At 48.5% G+C, this 17,526-nt stretch overlaps 1 protein-coding gene and 1 long non-coding RNA gene across 7 annotated transcripts in view; one reads left to right on the top strand and one right to left on the bottom strand.

Annotated features, from left to right (window-relative positions):
* The window catches only part of CMTM7 (CKLF like MARVEL transmembrane domain containing 7), a 50,444-nt gene extending 33,201 nt beyond the window's left edge, over window positions 1–17,243 (bottom strand). For 2 of the 6 annotated variants that reach the window (XM_042956761.1, XM_042956762.1), the window contains exon 1: window positions 17,028–17,243. In XM_042956761.1, coding sequence (XP_042812695.1) covers window positions 17,028–17,216 — 189 coding nt within the window. In that variant the 5' untranslated portion in view covers window positions 17,217–17,243. The remainder of the gene's footprint in view (window positions 1–17,027) is intronic. The other 4 variants (XM_042956764.1, XM_042956765.1, XM_042956766.1 and 1 more) reach the window with 3 other exon arrangements.
* On the top strand, window positions 9,498–10,131 carry LOC122230647. Its single transcript, XR_006207668.1, has 2 exons — window positions 9,498–9,623; window positions 9,856–10,131. It is a non-coding gene; the product is annotated as an uncharacterized LOC122230647 (long non-coding RNA).
* Window positions 17,244–17,526: the final 283 nt, after the last annotated feature.

Raw genomic sequence — 17,526 nt, 5'->3', positions numbered from 1 at the left:
GGCCTGCAGGCCTGAAGTTAATGCCCCAGGCACCCCGGTGCCTCCAGGCTTGGCAAAGGGGCCCTCCCACACCGGGCCCGCACCCCACCCCTCAGCAGGCACTTCCCCACGTAGCATCACATCTTCTGAGGAGGATCCAAGTCTCCAGCATTTCATCCAGGCTTTAAATGTTTATTTTTGAGAGAGAAAGAGAGAGAGAGAGAGAGAGCAAGTGGGAGAGGGACAGGGCGGGGGGCAGGGGGGACAGAAGATCTGAAGTGCTGACAGCACAGAGCCTGATGTGGGGCTGGAACTCAAGAGCCGTGAGATCATTACCTGAGCCGAAGCTGGAAGCTTCTGACAGAGCCACCCAGGTGCCCCTGGCAGGCTGACTTTTTTACTTAAAAACATTTTTTTTTAATATTTATTTATTTTTGAGAGAGAGAGACAGGCAGAGTGTGAATGGGGGAGTGGCAGAAAGGGAGACATAGAATCCAAAGCAGGTTCCAGGCTCTGAGCTGTCGGCACAGAGCCCGAAATGGGGCTCGAACTCACCAACTACGAGTTCACCACCTGAGCCAAAGTCACATACTCAACCAACGGCGCCACCCAGGCACCCCGGTTGACTTTTTTAAAAGGAGTGTTATTACCAGGGGCTTTGTCCAGAAAATACGCTTTCGATCATTTAAAACAAAACAAAACAAAAACTTGTGAGTGCTTTCTATGCTCCAGGCGCTGACGTAGGAGCAAGGCATCCTGAGGTGACCCAGACAGAAAGGTCACTGTCCTTCTGCAGTTCAGATCCCGGTGAGAAGACCCACCATGAATGAGACGTGACGTGAAGAAGTCAGAACTGGGCAACGGGACAGGGTGATGGGGTTAGGGTGGCGTTAGGGGGATGACTTCAGATGGGGCCTTTGGAGAAGACCCTTCAGAGGCAGGACAGGAAGTGGTCCAGCGGGGAAGCAGGCAGTCTCCACACATGGATGTTTCCTTATCTATAAAATATGAAAAACAGGGCCTTGGAGCCTCCACACGGAGCTGACAGAAAAGGCAAGAGTAGAGCATCCTGCCTCTTAAAAGCTTCAGACAGAAGTGACGAGTATCTCTTCTACTCTTATTCCTTCGGTGAGAACCCGTGGCACAGCCTGGCTGAAACAGAGACGGCGGGAAACGTCTGGCTGCACAGCTGTCAACCAGGAACAACCCCACACCGTGAAAGAGGGAGCATGAGTTTTTGGTGAACTAAATATCCGTCATCGAGTGGAACCCTGTACGCAGTATCCAACCGCGTAACTACCGTGAATTCAGACGCTTGGCGCGAAATAGGAAAAACAGTACTTACAGGATAGGGCTGTCAGGAAGACTAAATGAGGCAATTCATGTCAAGTTCATAGAATTGGACTTGGTAGGTGATGGGTCTTCAATACATTTTAGCCATTGCCCCAAGGATGTGATATTTGAGGTAAGTCTGTAGGTTTTCCCTCCCTCCCTTCCTTCCTTCCTTCCTTCCTTCCTTCCTTCCTTCCTTCCTTCCTTCCTTCCCTCTCCCTCCCTTTTCTTTTTCTCCTTTTCTCTTTTCTTTTTTCTTCCTTCCTTCCTTCCCTCTCCCTCCCTTTTCTTTCTTTTCTCCTTTTCTCTTTTCTTTTTTCTTCCTTCCTTCCTTCCTCCCTTGCTTCCTTCCTTCACCAGGACATGCAGTCCAGCTCAACGTGAACTACTATTTATTAACTTCAGATAGGAAGTGTGCAGAAGAGTCTTTTGTGAAAGCAAAACCACTAAAATCAAGATAAGGCATGCCATGGTCCGAATGTGTCTCCTTCTCCCTCTTCTGTGTCAACTATAGCCACAAAACACCGCCCTCCATACCAACTTTAATGTCCAAGGATGGGGTTGCTCTGTCCTGGACTCTTTAGAAATATCAAGGTCGTGAAAGACAAGAACGTCTGTTCCAGACTGAAGGAGATTAAAGAGACAGGACAAATGAATAGAACTCATGATCCAGGATGGGACCCTAGACCAGAAAAGGGACGTTAGTGGGACAACTGGCGAAATCTAAATAAGGCTGGTAGGTTAGATAATAGTCTGGTGTTGTTCATTTCCTGATTTAGGTAACTGTACTGAAGTCATGGAAGAGAAGGTCCTTCTTAGGAAATGCACGCTGAAGAACACTGGACAAAAAAGCATTATGCCTGCAACTTACTCTCAACTGATTCAAAGAAAAAATAATATGTACATAAATGGAAAATGATTAAACAAACATATTAAAAGGTTAACAGTTAAGAGGCGTTAAGCATCCAACTTCGGCTCAGGTCATGATCTTGCGGTTCGTGGGTTCGAGCCCCGCGTCGGGCTCTGCGTCTCCCTCTCTCTCTGCCCCTCCCCCGCTCACACTCTGTCTCTCAAAAATAAATAAACATTAAAAAAAAACCTTTGGGGTGCCTGGGTGGCTCAGTCTGTTGAGTGACCGACTTTGGCTCAGGTCATGATCTCATGGTTTGTGACTTTGAGCCCCATGTCGGGCTCTGTGCTGACAGCTCAGAGCCTGGAGCCTGCTTCAGATTCTGTGTCTCCCTCTCTCTCTGCCTCTCCCCCACTCATGCTCTGTCTCTCTCTGTCTCAGAAATAAACAAACATTTAAAAAATATTTTTTAAAAAAGATTAACAGTTGAGAACCTGGGGGAAGGGTATACGGGGGGGGGGGGGGAGGGTGTCTCTGTACTGCTCCTGCAAAGTTTCTATAAATCTGGAATTATTTATAAATAAAAAATACAAAAGTATATACATATATGTACATGTATATATACATATATATGTAATTTAGAGACTGAAGTCATTGGGCACTTCTACAAACATTTTTAACAATATCAACTATTTCACAAGCAGATTAGGCAGGGCTAATTCAACTGCCTTAATACATATTTGGGGGGCTGCAATATCTTTAAAGATTCTACTAGAATGCTGTAAAATTTATTTGGAATCTAATGGTTCGGGGGAACTGGGGACACATCATTCAATGCCCACAGAAAGCCAGAAGCAGCTCTTCTTTGGAACGTACTTTTCATCTTTTGTCTCTACTCCGCCATCCGACAATGACTCTCTGATGTTCTCTTCATGTTTGCTCTGTCTTTAGGGTTCTGCTTTTCTCAGCAGAAATTCAAGGACTGCTTCTCTTTTTGAATAAGCTATTAAGGAAAACGATGTACCAAAATAAAGGAGATTGAGATATAACTGTCATCCAGAACAGCAGACGATGGCCATCTCTTCTCACTGTTCCTGCAAATGAGCCGTTGCTACTCAAAGGAGAAAATATTCAGTGTCTACGACCCACCATGTGGACGATTTCTAGAATCTGACCAAAATGGAAAGTCTTGAACGGGTTGTATCAGTTTCCTGCAGTTGTTGTAAAACACTACAATAAAGGTGGTGGCTTAGAATAACAGAAATTTCTTCTTTTACAAGTCTGTAAGTCAGAGGTCAAAATCAGTACCACTGGGCTTAAATTAAGGTGCTGGCAGGACTGCGCTCTCTCTGGTGACTTGAGGGAGAATCCATTCCTTGCTCCTTCCAGCCTCTGGCGGCTGCCCTGGTGTTCCTGGGCTCACGGCCACGTCACTGCAATCTCTGCCACATCTTCACATCACTGCTGGAGAAGGTCATCAAACAGATGTGACCACCAGCTGACCTGGGAGCTGGACCTGGGTCCTCAGAGGTCCTCACTGCCTCCCCCGTACCATCCTTGGAACTTAGGGTTCTGCTTGCCTTTCGCACTCCCAGAGGCTACTCCGAGGACCGTCTTGAGATAGTGATGCAACGTTGAGAACACCTGCACAGTGTATGGGACTGAATGCAGTTAACGCCTCTATGGAAACTTTTAAGATTTGGTGGGCATGCGCAGGAATCCATTCATCTTACTGCCGCCCAAGTCAAGCCTTGTATGTAAGTTCCCTTTGCTTATTAAATGTGCCACCTGGTTGGTCTCTCCCTGCCTTCCCACTATGAGGGACTGGTTTCAGATTACACCTGGGAAGCACCAAGAAGGTTTCAAACCAACACTCCCCATCACCTTCTCCTTGGTGGGTCTCTTTCAAAAACACCTGTCATTGGATTTAGAGACCTCCCAGGTAATTCACATCATCATTTCAAGACCCTTAACTACATCCGATAAAACCCTTTTTTCAAATAAGGCCACGTTCACAGGTTCCTGGGATTAGGATGTGGACATAGATTTTGGGGGTCATCATTCAACCCACTACAACTGGAAAGCAATTTTTCATCCCTAAACCACACTAAGACAAGTGTATGTTGAAGCAGCGATCGCATCCCTAAATACGGGATTGATGTCACTGTAAGCGGTGATAGTAAGCTTACAGTCAGCAAGGGGACCCCTATTAGACACAAGGGGTGCATATTGTGCTGCAGAGTTTCATTCTCTGCCTGAAGTGGAAGTCGGTAAACAGGACACACTGCTCAGTGACAGTGACACTTGACAAACCCTTGTAAAACCAATGTCACATTGTCAATACAAGGGTTAGTTGTGTCTCTTTTACCTTTTCCAAGTGAAACTCACAACCGTCTGTGTCAATAAGGCCTCACCTCAGAAATCAAATTTCTTTTCTCCAGGAAACTTTCTCTGTGGTTACATTCTTAAGTCCTTCCCAGGAGTTAAAACAGATAGGGTCAGGTTATTCATACTACCATGACATTGCTTCTGAGTCCCTTGTAAAAGGTTACAGAAATAATTTTGCTCCGTTATTGATTTTATTTTCCATGCAGTACACGCTGATTTGCTTTCTTCTCCCCTTGTTTCAAGGGGGAGTTAAAAAATAATGACATGACTCTTTAAGTGGACAGCAAAAAGCAACATCAAAAGTCCTGGGTGGTCTGAAAAGCTGAGCAGCCTGGCAGAGATCCAAAGGGACTGGGCAAGAATATTGATAAACCAGTTTTGCGGGTGGAAGGAGTCAGGTTTGTTAAGTCCCCAGACTGCATCCGCTTCGAGCCTCACCAGAGATCGGAAAGACGGAAGCAATTCCAATGTTCCTAAGGAACACAAGCCAGCACTCCATTGCGCGCTGCTCAACTACGCTACCTTTAACCAGGTCAATGCACCGCTGCCCAGGTACTGCAGGGGGCGCTGCTGCTAACTCCTCCCACCTGCAAACCCTGTGCCAATGATCTTCCCCTCTACAGCTACAGCTGTCTGGCTCAGAGGTCCCTGGGAGTTTATCTACTCCCTTCCCTGGTCTGTGGCCAATGAAGGGTACAAAAGCCCAGCTCCAGTGCCTCCAAACAGGGGAATCTGTGATGCCCCTCACTTTCCAGAGGTCCCTGCAAGATCAGGCTGAGGCTTAGACTTCTAAAATCCACCTTTGTCTAGCTCCTTCTCCTGCCCGCGCCTGCCTCCCTGACTCAGAAAACCATGTGCACAAGAACCCCATCTCTAGCTTTACTTCTAGGGAAGCTGATTTCAACACCCCCCCCCCCACCACCACTGTGATGGATACTGGGAAATTCTAAGAAAAATGCTGGTCACACAAGTTTTGTTCCCTAGACTTCCCTGGTTCTTAGTATCTTAAAGTTAAGTGGAACTCTGAACACCCAACACTAAGTAGAGTCTTCCTCAGTCAATGGATGTGGAAGATCCCTGAAACCCTGAGGAAGAAGATCACAAGGTGTGGTCTGCAAATCTGAGTTGCAGGACAGATGAAAAATTCCCAAGATGAGGCAACACTTGGTCCGGAAATTCCATTTCTAGGGATTTTTCCTTCTGATATTCTTGTACACATTCAAAACTACGTTATGTACAAGGGCATCCACCATAGCCCTGAGAGAACAAATCATGATAAATAACCTAAATGCTGTCAGTGGGGGACTCGTTTAATAAATTATGGTAAATCCATTCTCTGTAAGGCAATGCAGCTGTTAAGGAGAATGAGAACACCTTCTGAACGGATGTGGAATTATATCCAAGATGGAAAGTTAAGTAGTGAAAGTACAGAACAGGGTGTGTAAGTATGTTCGCATCTGGGGTGAGAGGGGGGCATACACACACGGAAGCACAAAATAATTCCCGAAAGATGCACGAGAAACTGGTATCACTGGTAGCCTCCAGGGAGGGAAAGTGGAAATTGGAGGACTTTTTGTACTTTTAAAATCTTTTTTTTTTAATACAATTTATTGTCAAGTTGGCTAACATACAGAGTATACAGTGTACTTTTAAAATCTTGATCATGTTGTCTATTTTTTAAAAAGTAAACATAATTTGGGGTGCCTGGGTGGCTCAGTTGGTTAAGAGTCTGACTTCGGCTCGGGTCGGGATCTCATGGTTTGTGAGTTCAAGCCCCACATCTGTGCTGAGCTGTCAGCACAGAGCCTGGAACCTGCTTCAGATTCTGTGTCTCCCTTGCTCTCTGCTCCCCCACCCCCAACTCGTGCTCTGTCTCTCTCTCTCTCAAAAATAAACATTAAAAAAAGAAAAAAAGAAAACCCATAAACATATTTTTAGCAATTACACAGCCATACTTTCTGTTTGGATCAGGGTTTTTATTTTTTAGAATGGCTCCGGAGGGCGGGGGCGTGGTGCCTGGGTGGCTTAGTCAATTAAGTGTCCGGCTCTTGATCTTGGCTCAGGTCATGATCTCACGTTTCATGGGTTTGAGCCCCACATCGGGCCCTGCGCTGATGGCGCGGAGCCGAGTCAGGATTCTGTCTCTCCTTCTCTCTGCCCCTCACCTGCTTGTGCTCTCTCTCTCTCAAAATAAATAAATTAATCTTAAAAAATCGTTCTGGGAGGGGACCCTGGAGGGGAACAGGATGGCTGGGAGATAGAGGCAGTTGTTACAAGCCTAGAGGCTGCAGAGAAGGCCCCGCATGTTTCCTCACCTGTAAAATCGGAATACCGACACCTAGAAAGGCTGTAATGCTGGGTGAGTTCTTGCATACCAAGCATGTGGCACAATGCCCAGAGCAAGAGCTCAACAGGTTTACTCCACAGGAATTCAATGATGTAGGGCCACAGCCCATGTACGAATTATCCGGTTTATTATAAGAATGGCAACGCACCTTCTGCCTTCTGCACTGCTGCTGCCCCATCTTTCCTTGCCAAGGAACGGCCACAAGAGTGCCAGATCTGATGCAGGATACATGGGCTTCTGTGGGTGCAAGAGTATGTACCGCTGTGTAACAAATGACCACAAACTAAGTAGCTTAAAAGAACACTTAGGCTCCCAGGCGAGAGTCCTCTGCTCTAGGTCTCAAAAGGCTGCAGCCATGATGTTGGCCAGGCTGGGGTTTTATCTGAGGCCTGGGGTCCTCTTCTGAGGTCACATGATTGTTGGCGGATTTTAGTTCCCTGCTGAAACAGAGGTCTTTGGTTTTTTGTTCTTCTGGCCGTCTGCTGAGGGCTGCTCTTAGATTCCAGACACAGCCCATAGGTGCTGGGCAGGTGGCCCTCTGCCAGGCTCTCGCCCAACGCCCTCAGCAGAGTTTACTTCTCAGGGCCAGCAGGAGAATCTCCCTTTTTGGGAAGGACCCAGTACCTCCTTTAAGGACTTTCACATGACTAAGTCAGGCCTACCTGGAGATGATCTCCTTTTGATTAACTTGGAATCAACTGATTTAGGACATTAATTACATCTGCAACATCCATTCACCTAGGCATCTGACATGACATAACCACGGGAATAACATCCATCACCTTTGCTATACTCTCTTGGCTAGCAGCAAGTCACAGGGCCGTCCCACGCTCAAGAGGAAGGAATTACACAAGGTTGTGACTCGCTAGGGGTCACCCTATGGCACGTCTGCCACAGTGGGCTAGCCTGGGGGGTCTGCTCACCCCACATGGAGAGATGGCACACCACCATAGAAAGGCTAGGCCTTGGCCTTACCCGGGTTCGAATGCTGGCTCCAGAATTTAATGGGTATTTTCAACGTTGGGCAAGTTACAAAACCTCTCAGCCTCCGTTCAACCAAAAAAAAAAAAAAAAAAAAAAGGAAGATAAGTAATACAGAGCCACTAACAGGGTTAAAAGCACGTAAAATTGCCTGACACAGTAGAGCAGGTACTCGCACCTTAGTTCCCCTCTGTTCCCAACCCTTCCAGGAGGAACTTGTGACTTAACAAACAAGAGTAGTAACAATGGTTTCCTCTTAAGCCTTCCAGCAGCCCTGTGGGTAACATGTGAATATGCTTTCTAAAATACTATACACACACTGTCCAATACCCCAGTGAGGGGTTTTCCTTTGTCTGGCCGATTTCATCTCTGGCAAAGGGTGAAACCGTCTCTACGTACCCGCTGTTGCTTCTCACAGCACCTCCTTTCAGATCGGCCACAGCCTGCCCACCAACGAGAAGCCAAATGGATAAATTATGATACAACCAAACAAAGGACTCGGATGCAGGTATCACATCGCTTTCAAACAGGTTTAATGACAAAGGAAAATACTCATGGTGTATTGACATTGAAAAAGAAAGGACCGCAAATTGTCCTTTGATGAGCTCAACATCTGGACTCAAGCTGCCTGGTTCCAAAACCCAGCTTCACTCTTTATGGCTATGACTTTGGGCAAGGTACCTAACTTCCCCGTGCCTCAGTTTCCTCATCTACAGAATGCAGATAATGACAGGACCTACTTATCATGGGGATGAAATGAGGTAACACATGTAGAACATCGAGCCTCGTGGCTGCTACCTAAGGAAGTCAATGAGTGATAAATGCTATTATTATTATTATTATTAAACTACCACTTTTATCATTGGGGAGGAAAAGTTAAAAAAAGACTTCCTCAGGGGAGCCTGAGTGGCTCAGTCGGTTAAGCATCCAGCTTCAGCTCAGGTCATGATCCGATGGTTCATGAGTTTGAGCCCTGCATCAGGCTCTGCACTGACAGTGTGGAGTCTGTTTGAGACTCTTTCTCTGCCCCTCCCCCGCTCGTGTTCTCCCCCACCCCTCAAAATAAATAAACTTTAAAAAAAAAGGCTTCTTCATAAACAATTACTAGCATTGCTGCTGAATAAAGAAAACCTATGAGGAAAAGTGAGTAAATACACATTGAGGTCACACGATAGTTCTCAGCAGGTTCCAATTTACTCTGTACCTGAAAGCATTTAATTAATTACTTTTTCCTGCCTTCCCATCCCCTTCTGAAGGAACTGCGTTTTCTCTATCTTTAAAAATTTGGATAATACCGCTCTTTCACAGCAATCCTTTCTGTGGGTAATATGTGGAAACCACTTTACAGAAAATTTCTCCTCCTCTATCAATCCACCTATCCTTCTAGCTATCTAAAGAAGGAAATAAAACAAACAAACAAACAAACAAGAGTGTGGCCGCTCCAGGAAAAGGAAGGGTCATGTCATCATCACTGCTGATTAAAACACAAGCCAGCTGAACTCCGTTTTCTGCAGGGGCTGAGTAGCTCCTCTGTTCCCGATTTCCACCAGGGAGCTGGGGTGGGCCGCGGTGGTGGGGAGAGATTCCTTCCCGTCCTCCTTCCCTCCAGGAAGACCCTGGGGCTGCTGAAGCACCGGCAGCCAGTACCTGGCTCTGGGCCAGGCCACCGATGCCAGGAGTTGCCGAGGCCCCAGCGAGGAACGCCAGAGAGTGAGCAGCCGGCGAGGGCGACGCTGAGCCAAACTGGTGACAAAGACGGCGAGCATGTGGCAGGCGGCGGGTCAGAGGGAGGCTCCCGTGGGCAGCACGCCTGGGCCAGCGCGGGGAAGGCAGATGGCAGGGGGAGGAAACAGATGGGCGTCCAGTGGTGCTGGGCAGGAAGCCTGAGAATGGGGGGTGGGGGCGGGGGCTGGGAGGAAGGGAGCAGAGAAGCCCTTCCCTGACACATCGATGTAACTAAATACGCCGACGCACACAGGGAGTCCCCCGCGTGAGGCCCAGGATTGCCGTGGAGGGTCTGGAATGCCCACTGTGACGCCCGGAAACCTGTGCGACTCCCGCGGGACCGCACGCACGCACCCACTCATGCTCCCCGGTGGCCTTCATCAGCACCGTCTCCTTTGGCCGCCGGTTCCCAATCCGGGGGCAGGTGGTTTTTAGGGGGCTCTGGAGGGGAATTCTTGCCAGTAGTTAAGAAATCTACATACTCTGCAGCCTGAATAAATAGGTGAGGTAAGATCATTCTTCAAATTTATGCACATGCTGGTCCCATTACTTAAATACAAGTGCATTTAAAAGCACTACAGAATCCGGGAGCCTGGGTGGCTCAGTCCGTTCAGCGTCCGACTTCGGCTCAGGTCATGATCTCACGGGCAGTGAGTTCGAGCCCCGCGTCGGGCTCTGTGCTGACAGCTCGGAGCCTGGAGCCTGTTTCAGATTCTGTGTCTCCCTCTCTCTCTGTCCCTCTCTGTCTCAAAAATAAAAAAAATTTAAAAGCACTACAGAATCTTCTAGCCCATCCATGTCATTGTTCCTTTTCCAAACCATCAGACACCAAAAATACTATCACCACTTAAAATATTACCATCACATTCGGCTCCTGGAAATTTCTGGATGATAAAGGGACATCCAATAATTTCTAGATATTAAAATGTTCAGATAATTGTTTAATGTCACCATGCTCTGAAGGGCAAGAAGCACTTCCATTTCCTCTCTGTAAAAGGTCACTGCCATTTATCCTGAGGGAGAATTTACGGATTTGTACACCAGGATGTCTCTACAAGGAAGTTCACCACAGACTTTTCCTACATCGACAGAATCGGGAGCTTTTTAAGCCACAAAAAGCGGGAAGGGGCTGGTCACACAGACAATAGTACACCTATGACTGACTACAACAATGCTGTTAAAAACCAAATCGCACGGGGCACCTGGATGGCTCAGTCCATTAACTTCAGCTGAAGTCATGACCTCACGGTTTGTGAGTTCGAGCCCCGTGTGGGGCTCTGTGCTGACAGCTCAGAGCCTGGAGCCTGCTTCAGATTCTGTATGTGTGTGTGTGTGTGTGTGTGTGTGTGTGTGTGTGTGTGTGTGTGTGCATCTCTCTGCCCCTCCCCCACTCGCACTCTCTCTCAAAAATAAACATAAAACAACAACAAATTGCAGGCAATCATTAAGTGACACGAGAAAGCATTCATCACATTTATGCAAAAAAAATTTTTTACAAAATAGGTACAGATCATCCTAATTTTCTAAACAGAAAAAAAAAATAGAACAACCTCAAATTGTACACGTCTACTATGAAACTGCATAAAATCTTTCTTAAAACGCTAATCTTGGAAAACAGAGAGTCTACTACTTTCTTTTTTGTGTTTCCCCCAATTTAATGAGCAAGCATTACTTGTGTCATCGGGAATAAACCCCATAACTTGTTATGTTTTATTGTAGTTTCCTGTTCTTGGATCAGCTTTGGGTTGGGAGTGAAAGAATCTTGGCAGTGAGGTCCCTTGCTGCCTTTAACCCTCCGGCTTCCAGGAAGCAGGACATGGGTGTGCAGATTGCATTTGGGACCCAAATCTGGTGCTCTCCCCTGCTACACAGACCTAAAGCAGAACAAAGAGGGGTGGATCGTTCTGGGTTATGCTGGGTCATTCTCCACGCATAAGTCTATTCACGGCTATACCAGAGGCTGAGCTCCCCCCGCAGTCCAATTCTATTTGGTAACTGGGCTGTGAATTTCCAGAGTGAAGTCCACAGATGCCCCAGCCTGCTAGAGGGTATTTAGAATGCTCTCTCATGCCAGAAAACTTAGTGTGCTCTCCCCAGATTCACACACCCACTCAGCTTCCACCCAGCCTGCGTAGTAGGCTCCTTTAATCTTATTTCAGATAAAACATCTCTTTAGGATACTAAATATTTGCAATGCCGTCATGACTATCCCGAAATGAGTAAAATGTACACATAAAATGATCCTAATCCTGGACAACCAAAAAGGAGTTTCCATCAAGTTCCAAAATAACCTCTAGGGGGCAGTACAGCCCTGGTTTGAAACCCACTTCAACAGCGATCGCGACGTGATGCCTCCCTGATATTCTTAGATTAAGGATCGTAGGATGATCTGGCAGGCCTTGCATATTTCTCGCCTCACGCAAACCACTTCCACCTTTGTTCCCTCCCCTCCAACCACAGCAATACTCCTTTTTCTAGACTCAGAGTCATGGTCTGTGCTTTTCCTTCTTCTGGTAATGCCGTTCCCTCATCCTTCAAATACCCCTTCCTTCGAGAAGCCCCTCCTCATCTCCCAGACAGGTCAGACTCCTAGTTATAATTCTCTTTGATACTGAGTGCCTCTTTTTCAGAGCTTTTGTCCCAGTTTATGGTTATAGATTTATAATCATTTTATTAATGTTTATTTTCCTATTTGAGTATTAGGAGGAGGACAGGGGCTGATCTGCCTTATTTATTTGCTCTTCTTTCCACAGTATTCTAGCATACACTAGGTGCTCAAATATTTGCTGAGTAAATGACTGGAACTTCTGGAAGACATTTAAGTTTCCATCTTTGCTGCTTGTGAAACCACATTCCGATCCTCCTTCCATATGGTTCTGCAAATGTCACAGTCCTTGATTCCCTGCACAGGCAGAAAGTTGTCTAGTTAACTGCTGTATTCCGCACGCCTCACATGAGAACACAGCAGATTTCTAATAAAAGAGATGACACCTCTTTCTAGACGTCAGGGGTACAGAGGTTAATAACTGCCCAAGGACGGACTCACATCCTGCTGTATTTTCTTCCATTCCACCACCCCCAACATATCCCTTGTCTCCAACTTAAACATGCTGAATAAAGGCAGTAGAGAGGGAATAGGGTGCTCCTGACCTCACAAACCCATACTCCTCTCTCCAGATTCAACTCAAATGTAACCTTCATCTTCAAGCCTCCCCGCTTCCTTCCTAAGTGTAGGCAACCATCAGAGCTTTTACTTCCCAACCAGTCAGTTCTGGGACTTGTCTGTCGCCTCAATGAAACCACAGACTTTCTTGAGGGCAAGGGCTTTGTCACAGCCTCCTGCTTCTGCAGAAATGAATATGAACTCTTAAATATCTGCGGAACAAACGAACTGACGAGGAACGTTGGCGAGGTCACATACAGGAGCACCCGGACCCCTTCACCTTAGGGCCCCTGCCCGCCCCCGACAAGGCTCTTCAGCTCAGATTCTGTGAGGTCGGCAGGTGGACGCTCCTTCCTGTAGTGGCGGATACGGGGAGACACCAGGGGGATTTCCTATAGCCGTGGCCCTCCCACACCCAGTGGCTTCATGCAGAGTACCCCGCTCCAAACTCTCCCTAGATCTATTTCTTTTTAACAGCTTTCCTGAGACTCAATCCACACATTTGAGGTGGATGATTCAATGGTTTTCAGTATACTCACAGGGCTGTGCAACCATCACCATAATCCGTTTTAGAACGTTCTCACCAACCCAAAAAGAAACCACCTACCTCTCAGCAGCCGCTTCCCAAAGCTCCCAAACTCCCCAGCTCTAAACCACTAATCTACTTTCCGTCTCTATCAACTTGCCTGTTCTGGACATCCCATGTTAAGCGGAATCATACAATATGCGGTCTTTTGTGCCTGGCTTCTTCCACTTAGCATGTTTTCAAGGATCATCCATGTTGTCCGTTCCTTTTCCTGCTAGTATTCCATCCTATGAATAGACCACGGTGTTTTTTCATCCCTTCATCAGCTTACGGACATTTGGGTTGTTTTCACTTTCTGGCTATCATCAAGGATGCTGCCATGAACCTCTCCGTACAAGTTTGTGTGTGGACGTGTGTCTTTACTTCTCTTGAGTATATACCCCGGAGCAGAAATGTTGGATCACATGGCACCTCCATGTTTAACAGTCTGAGGAGCTGCCAGACTGTTCGCCAAAGCGTCTGCACCATTTTACATTCCCAGCAGCCAACTGGCAACGTATGAGGGTTCGGATTTCCTCACATCCTCTACGTCATACTTATTAGTATGGTGGCTTAGTAGCATGTCTTTTCTCTTGTTGCCATCAGACTGGGTGTGAAGTGGTATTTCACTGTGGCATCGATTTCCCCAGATCTGTTAACAAGCAATAACTGTGCGGGGTCTTTGGGGACATGAGGTTAGTCAGGCCTGGGCTGGCCCCACCTCTGCCGCTGACAGCTGTGTGACCTTTACTAGTTTAACCTTTCAGTCAGTTTCCTCTTTGTCAAAACATGGTACTTCGCTGGATTCTTACAAACAGTTAATGGCACATACATGGTATATAGTATAGAATCCCTAGTGTATTATTAAGTAGTAGGACCCCCCAAAAATATAGCTATTAACAACAACAAAGAAACACAGTTCTCTAGGGCCGAAAACTGTGACGGTCTCTGGTCTAAAGAGGAAGACCAAAGAAAGTCAACTATCGTGGCCACGGGACTATAAAGATTCACGCAAGTGACGTGTCAGGTCCCAACATTCACTGAGAACTCGCTGTCCTCCTATTCTCTCTCCTCAGGTTCTGGTAGTGGTGGAGATTCAAAGCAAGATTCAAAGCAAAGAAAGGAAGTTGTTCTCAAAGAGAACAGCCTTTTCAATGGTTTCTTAAAGTGGTACGTTGACAGGTCTGTTGAGCAGACCATGAGGAAAACACTTTACGGGAGGTGTAGGACATAAAGGTCAGCCTACTCAGGATGCAAGTGAGACACCAAGAGTCAAAATCAGAGACCCATGGATACGGTGTCCAATTGTGGCACCACCTCAGCTGCCATCTGCCCTTCCCCTGGTGGTGTTAACTCTTGACCCTGCACGCGTGTTCCAGCAAAGAAGACAAGAGAACATCAGAAGTCTACACAGGCACCCCAGAAGAGAGGAAGAGGAGGAGAATGGGGAAGAGTGAGACAAGAGGCCCAGCTAGACAACCCTAAATAGTCTCTCTATTGTAACAGGACCACCCTGCAAGGGCAAGTTTACTTTCAAGGGGTCTGTTCAAACCAGCCTGCAATCACCGGGGATCTCCAGGGGAGGAAGAAAGCATAAGAATCCGGCGAAGAAGGTTTTAAAAGAGGCAGAGAAGCATCTCTCCAAGTCTTTGTTCTCTTCTACGGAACAACAGGCCCCATGACTGTCACCTGCAACCTGGCATAAGGGCCACAGGCAAGAGCCTAGTTGAGGAGCTTACAATGAAATGGAACTTTCTCTTCTCCACAGACATTATGCCCCAAACTCATGGACCAACATGGAGCCTTCTTAACCCCATTACCTTTGTCCATCAAACTCGTGGACCAGATGAAGGGTTTGATCCCAATTTTTGTCCACTGAACTCATTATTGATTCATGGTATCTCTTCCAGTGCCGCATTAGGGTCTGTCTCGCCCCACCCATCTTTTAAGAACGAAGAGGTAGCCTGGTCCCCTCTATTTAGCTGATTAGAGGTCTTACCGTGAGCCAAAACATGTCTTGCTCAAAATCAACACTGCTCAGAACAATTTGTTGTTGTTATTAGTAGTAGCTAATACTTCCTAATTTGGGGTCCATCTAGACACCTTTCTTAGAGAAAAGGGAACTCAGTCCCCCTCCCTTCAGATCTGGCCCAAGCAGGAAATGACAGCCCTCTGTACACACACCAGAATACCAGTGGTATGGATTCAAGGGCAGCTCTCACTCTGTGTCCAGCCCCACCTTAGCAGACGCCAGCTTCTGGATGCGTAACCTTGTTCGTATTCCCACATCCCTTTGTCCACATCCCTGTTCAAAACTACCCTCCCCCCCCCCACAACTCTTGCTGCAAACATTACGAGTGGAGTCACAAACAGCCCAACCTAGTTTCAAAACATATTAAACAAATGGGAAAGGTGTTTAAGATGAAATTTTGTTTAAAGAAGAAATGGGAAAAAAGAAAAGAGTGGGGAACAAGAGAACAGACCAGACAATATCAACTTTGGTGGAAGGTTCCTGTCACTGCACTGGTCATACTCAGACCTCAGAACCTCCAGCCTGCCTACCTATCTCCACAGGTGACTCTGGCTCCCCCAGTGAGTTACAGTAATACCCCCCCCCCCCACACACACAGTTTTGCTTTCTGTGAGTTAGGTTACCCACAGCCAACCATAGTCCTGAAGCAGATGGCCCTCTGCTCTGCTGATTAATCAGAAGATCAACAGCAGCCTAATGCGATGTCACAATGCCTACATCATTCATCTAGCTTGATCTCATCGGGCAGGCATTTCAATCATGTCACATCATCACAAAAAGGGTGATTACAGGACAGTAAGGCATTTCGAGAGAGACCACATTCACATACTTTTTTATTACAGTATATTGCTATAATTGTTCTATTTCACTACTAGTCATTGTTATTAACCTCCTACTATGCCTAATTGATAAATTAAACTTTATCATAAGTATGTATATATAGGGGGAAAAAACAGGAAAGACAGGGTTGGATACTTCCTACAGTTAGTAGGGAGACTAGTGCGCAGGCTCCACAGAAAAGACGTTCCCCATTGATCCTCCGCCTTCCGGCAGACCCCCTAGACATGGAGGCTCCCTTGAACTTGAGAGGTCAGGGGTCCAGAACAGTTGCCCGGAGGGTCCCAATTCCTCTTGCCTACCATGGAACTGAGAACTTCGGACCTCCTCCTCTCTGTGAAACTGCGCCCTGTGCAGTGGAGCCCTGTGCCCTGGGGTGGGAGGAAGAGGAGGCCTCCGGGGGAGAAGGTCGGGTTGCGCCGCCTCAGCGCGCCGCCCGGGCCCCTCTTCCACCCCCGGCTCGGGTACGAAGCGGCGCGGCCCAGAGAAGAGGAAGGAAGACGAAAAGCAACTTTTGCCTGGGGTTTCTGTCGGAAAGCGGGTCGGGGCCCGCAGAGGGGTGGGTGGAAAAACTTGGGACCTTTGGAGATACGGGTCCGCGGGAGCAACGGTGGCGCCGGGGCTGAGTTCCAGGGCCCGCGCAGCGCAAGCAACTTTCCGAAGCCCTCCCCGAACTTGCCGGTGGCGGCGCAGTCCCCCGCCCCGCCCGCGGCGCGATGCTCCGGCGGGCCCCGCCCGGCTCCCGCCGCCCGGCGCGCCACCTCCCGGGTCCCCTTCCCGCCCGGCCTCTCCAGGAGCCCCCGGCCCCGCGCCCCGGGCCTCTCTTACCATCTGCGCCACTTTCAGCAGGGCCCCATAAGTGCGGGGGTAGACGGGGTCCAGCGGCCCCTCCGAGGGCCTCGCGCCGGGCTGCCCGGCGCCGGCCCCGGCCCCGCCACCGCTGCTGCACGTGGTGCGGACCAGCCCGGCTCCCTGCGACCCCGCGCCGCCCCTACCCGCCGGCAGCCTCCCCTGCATGGCCCACCGGCCAGAATAGCGGGGCGGGCCGGGGGCGGGGCCGGGGCGGGGCCCGGGCGTGCGGTCGCGGGGCACCGGTGGGGGCGGGGCGCAGGCGTCCGGGGCCCGTGCGGGGACCCCGGTCCGGCCGGACTCGGGCGGGGGAGGGGCTGTCCGGCGCTTTCCGGGGAGGGAGCGGCCTTCCTGCCCTCGGCGCCGCGCGGAAGTTGGACTGGAGGGCGCGGGCCGACGGCGCAGAGGCCCTTGCGGAGCGGGGCCACAGCTGGGTCTGAGCCTCCTGGGGTTTCGTGTGGGTGCGGCCGCGTGTGCT

This window comes from Panthera tigris, chromosome C2, assembly GCF_018350195.1.
Source record: "Panthera tigris isolate Pti1 chromosome C2, P.tigris_Pti1_mat1.1, whole genome shotgun sequence".
In the NCBI taxonomy this organism is placed as follows: Eukaryota; Metazoa; Chordata; class Mammalia; order Carnivora; family Felidae; genus Panthera; species Panthera tigris.
The sequence above is the reverse complement of the archived record's forward strand: the minus strand, read 5'-3'. Positions and strand labels throughout refer to the sequence as shown.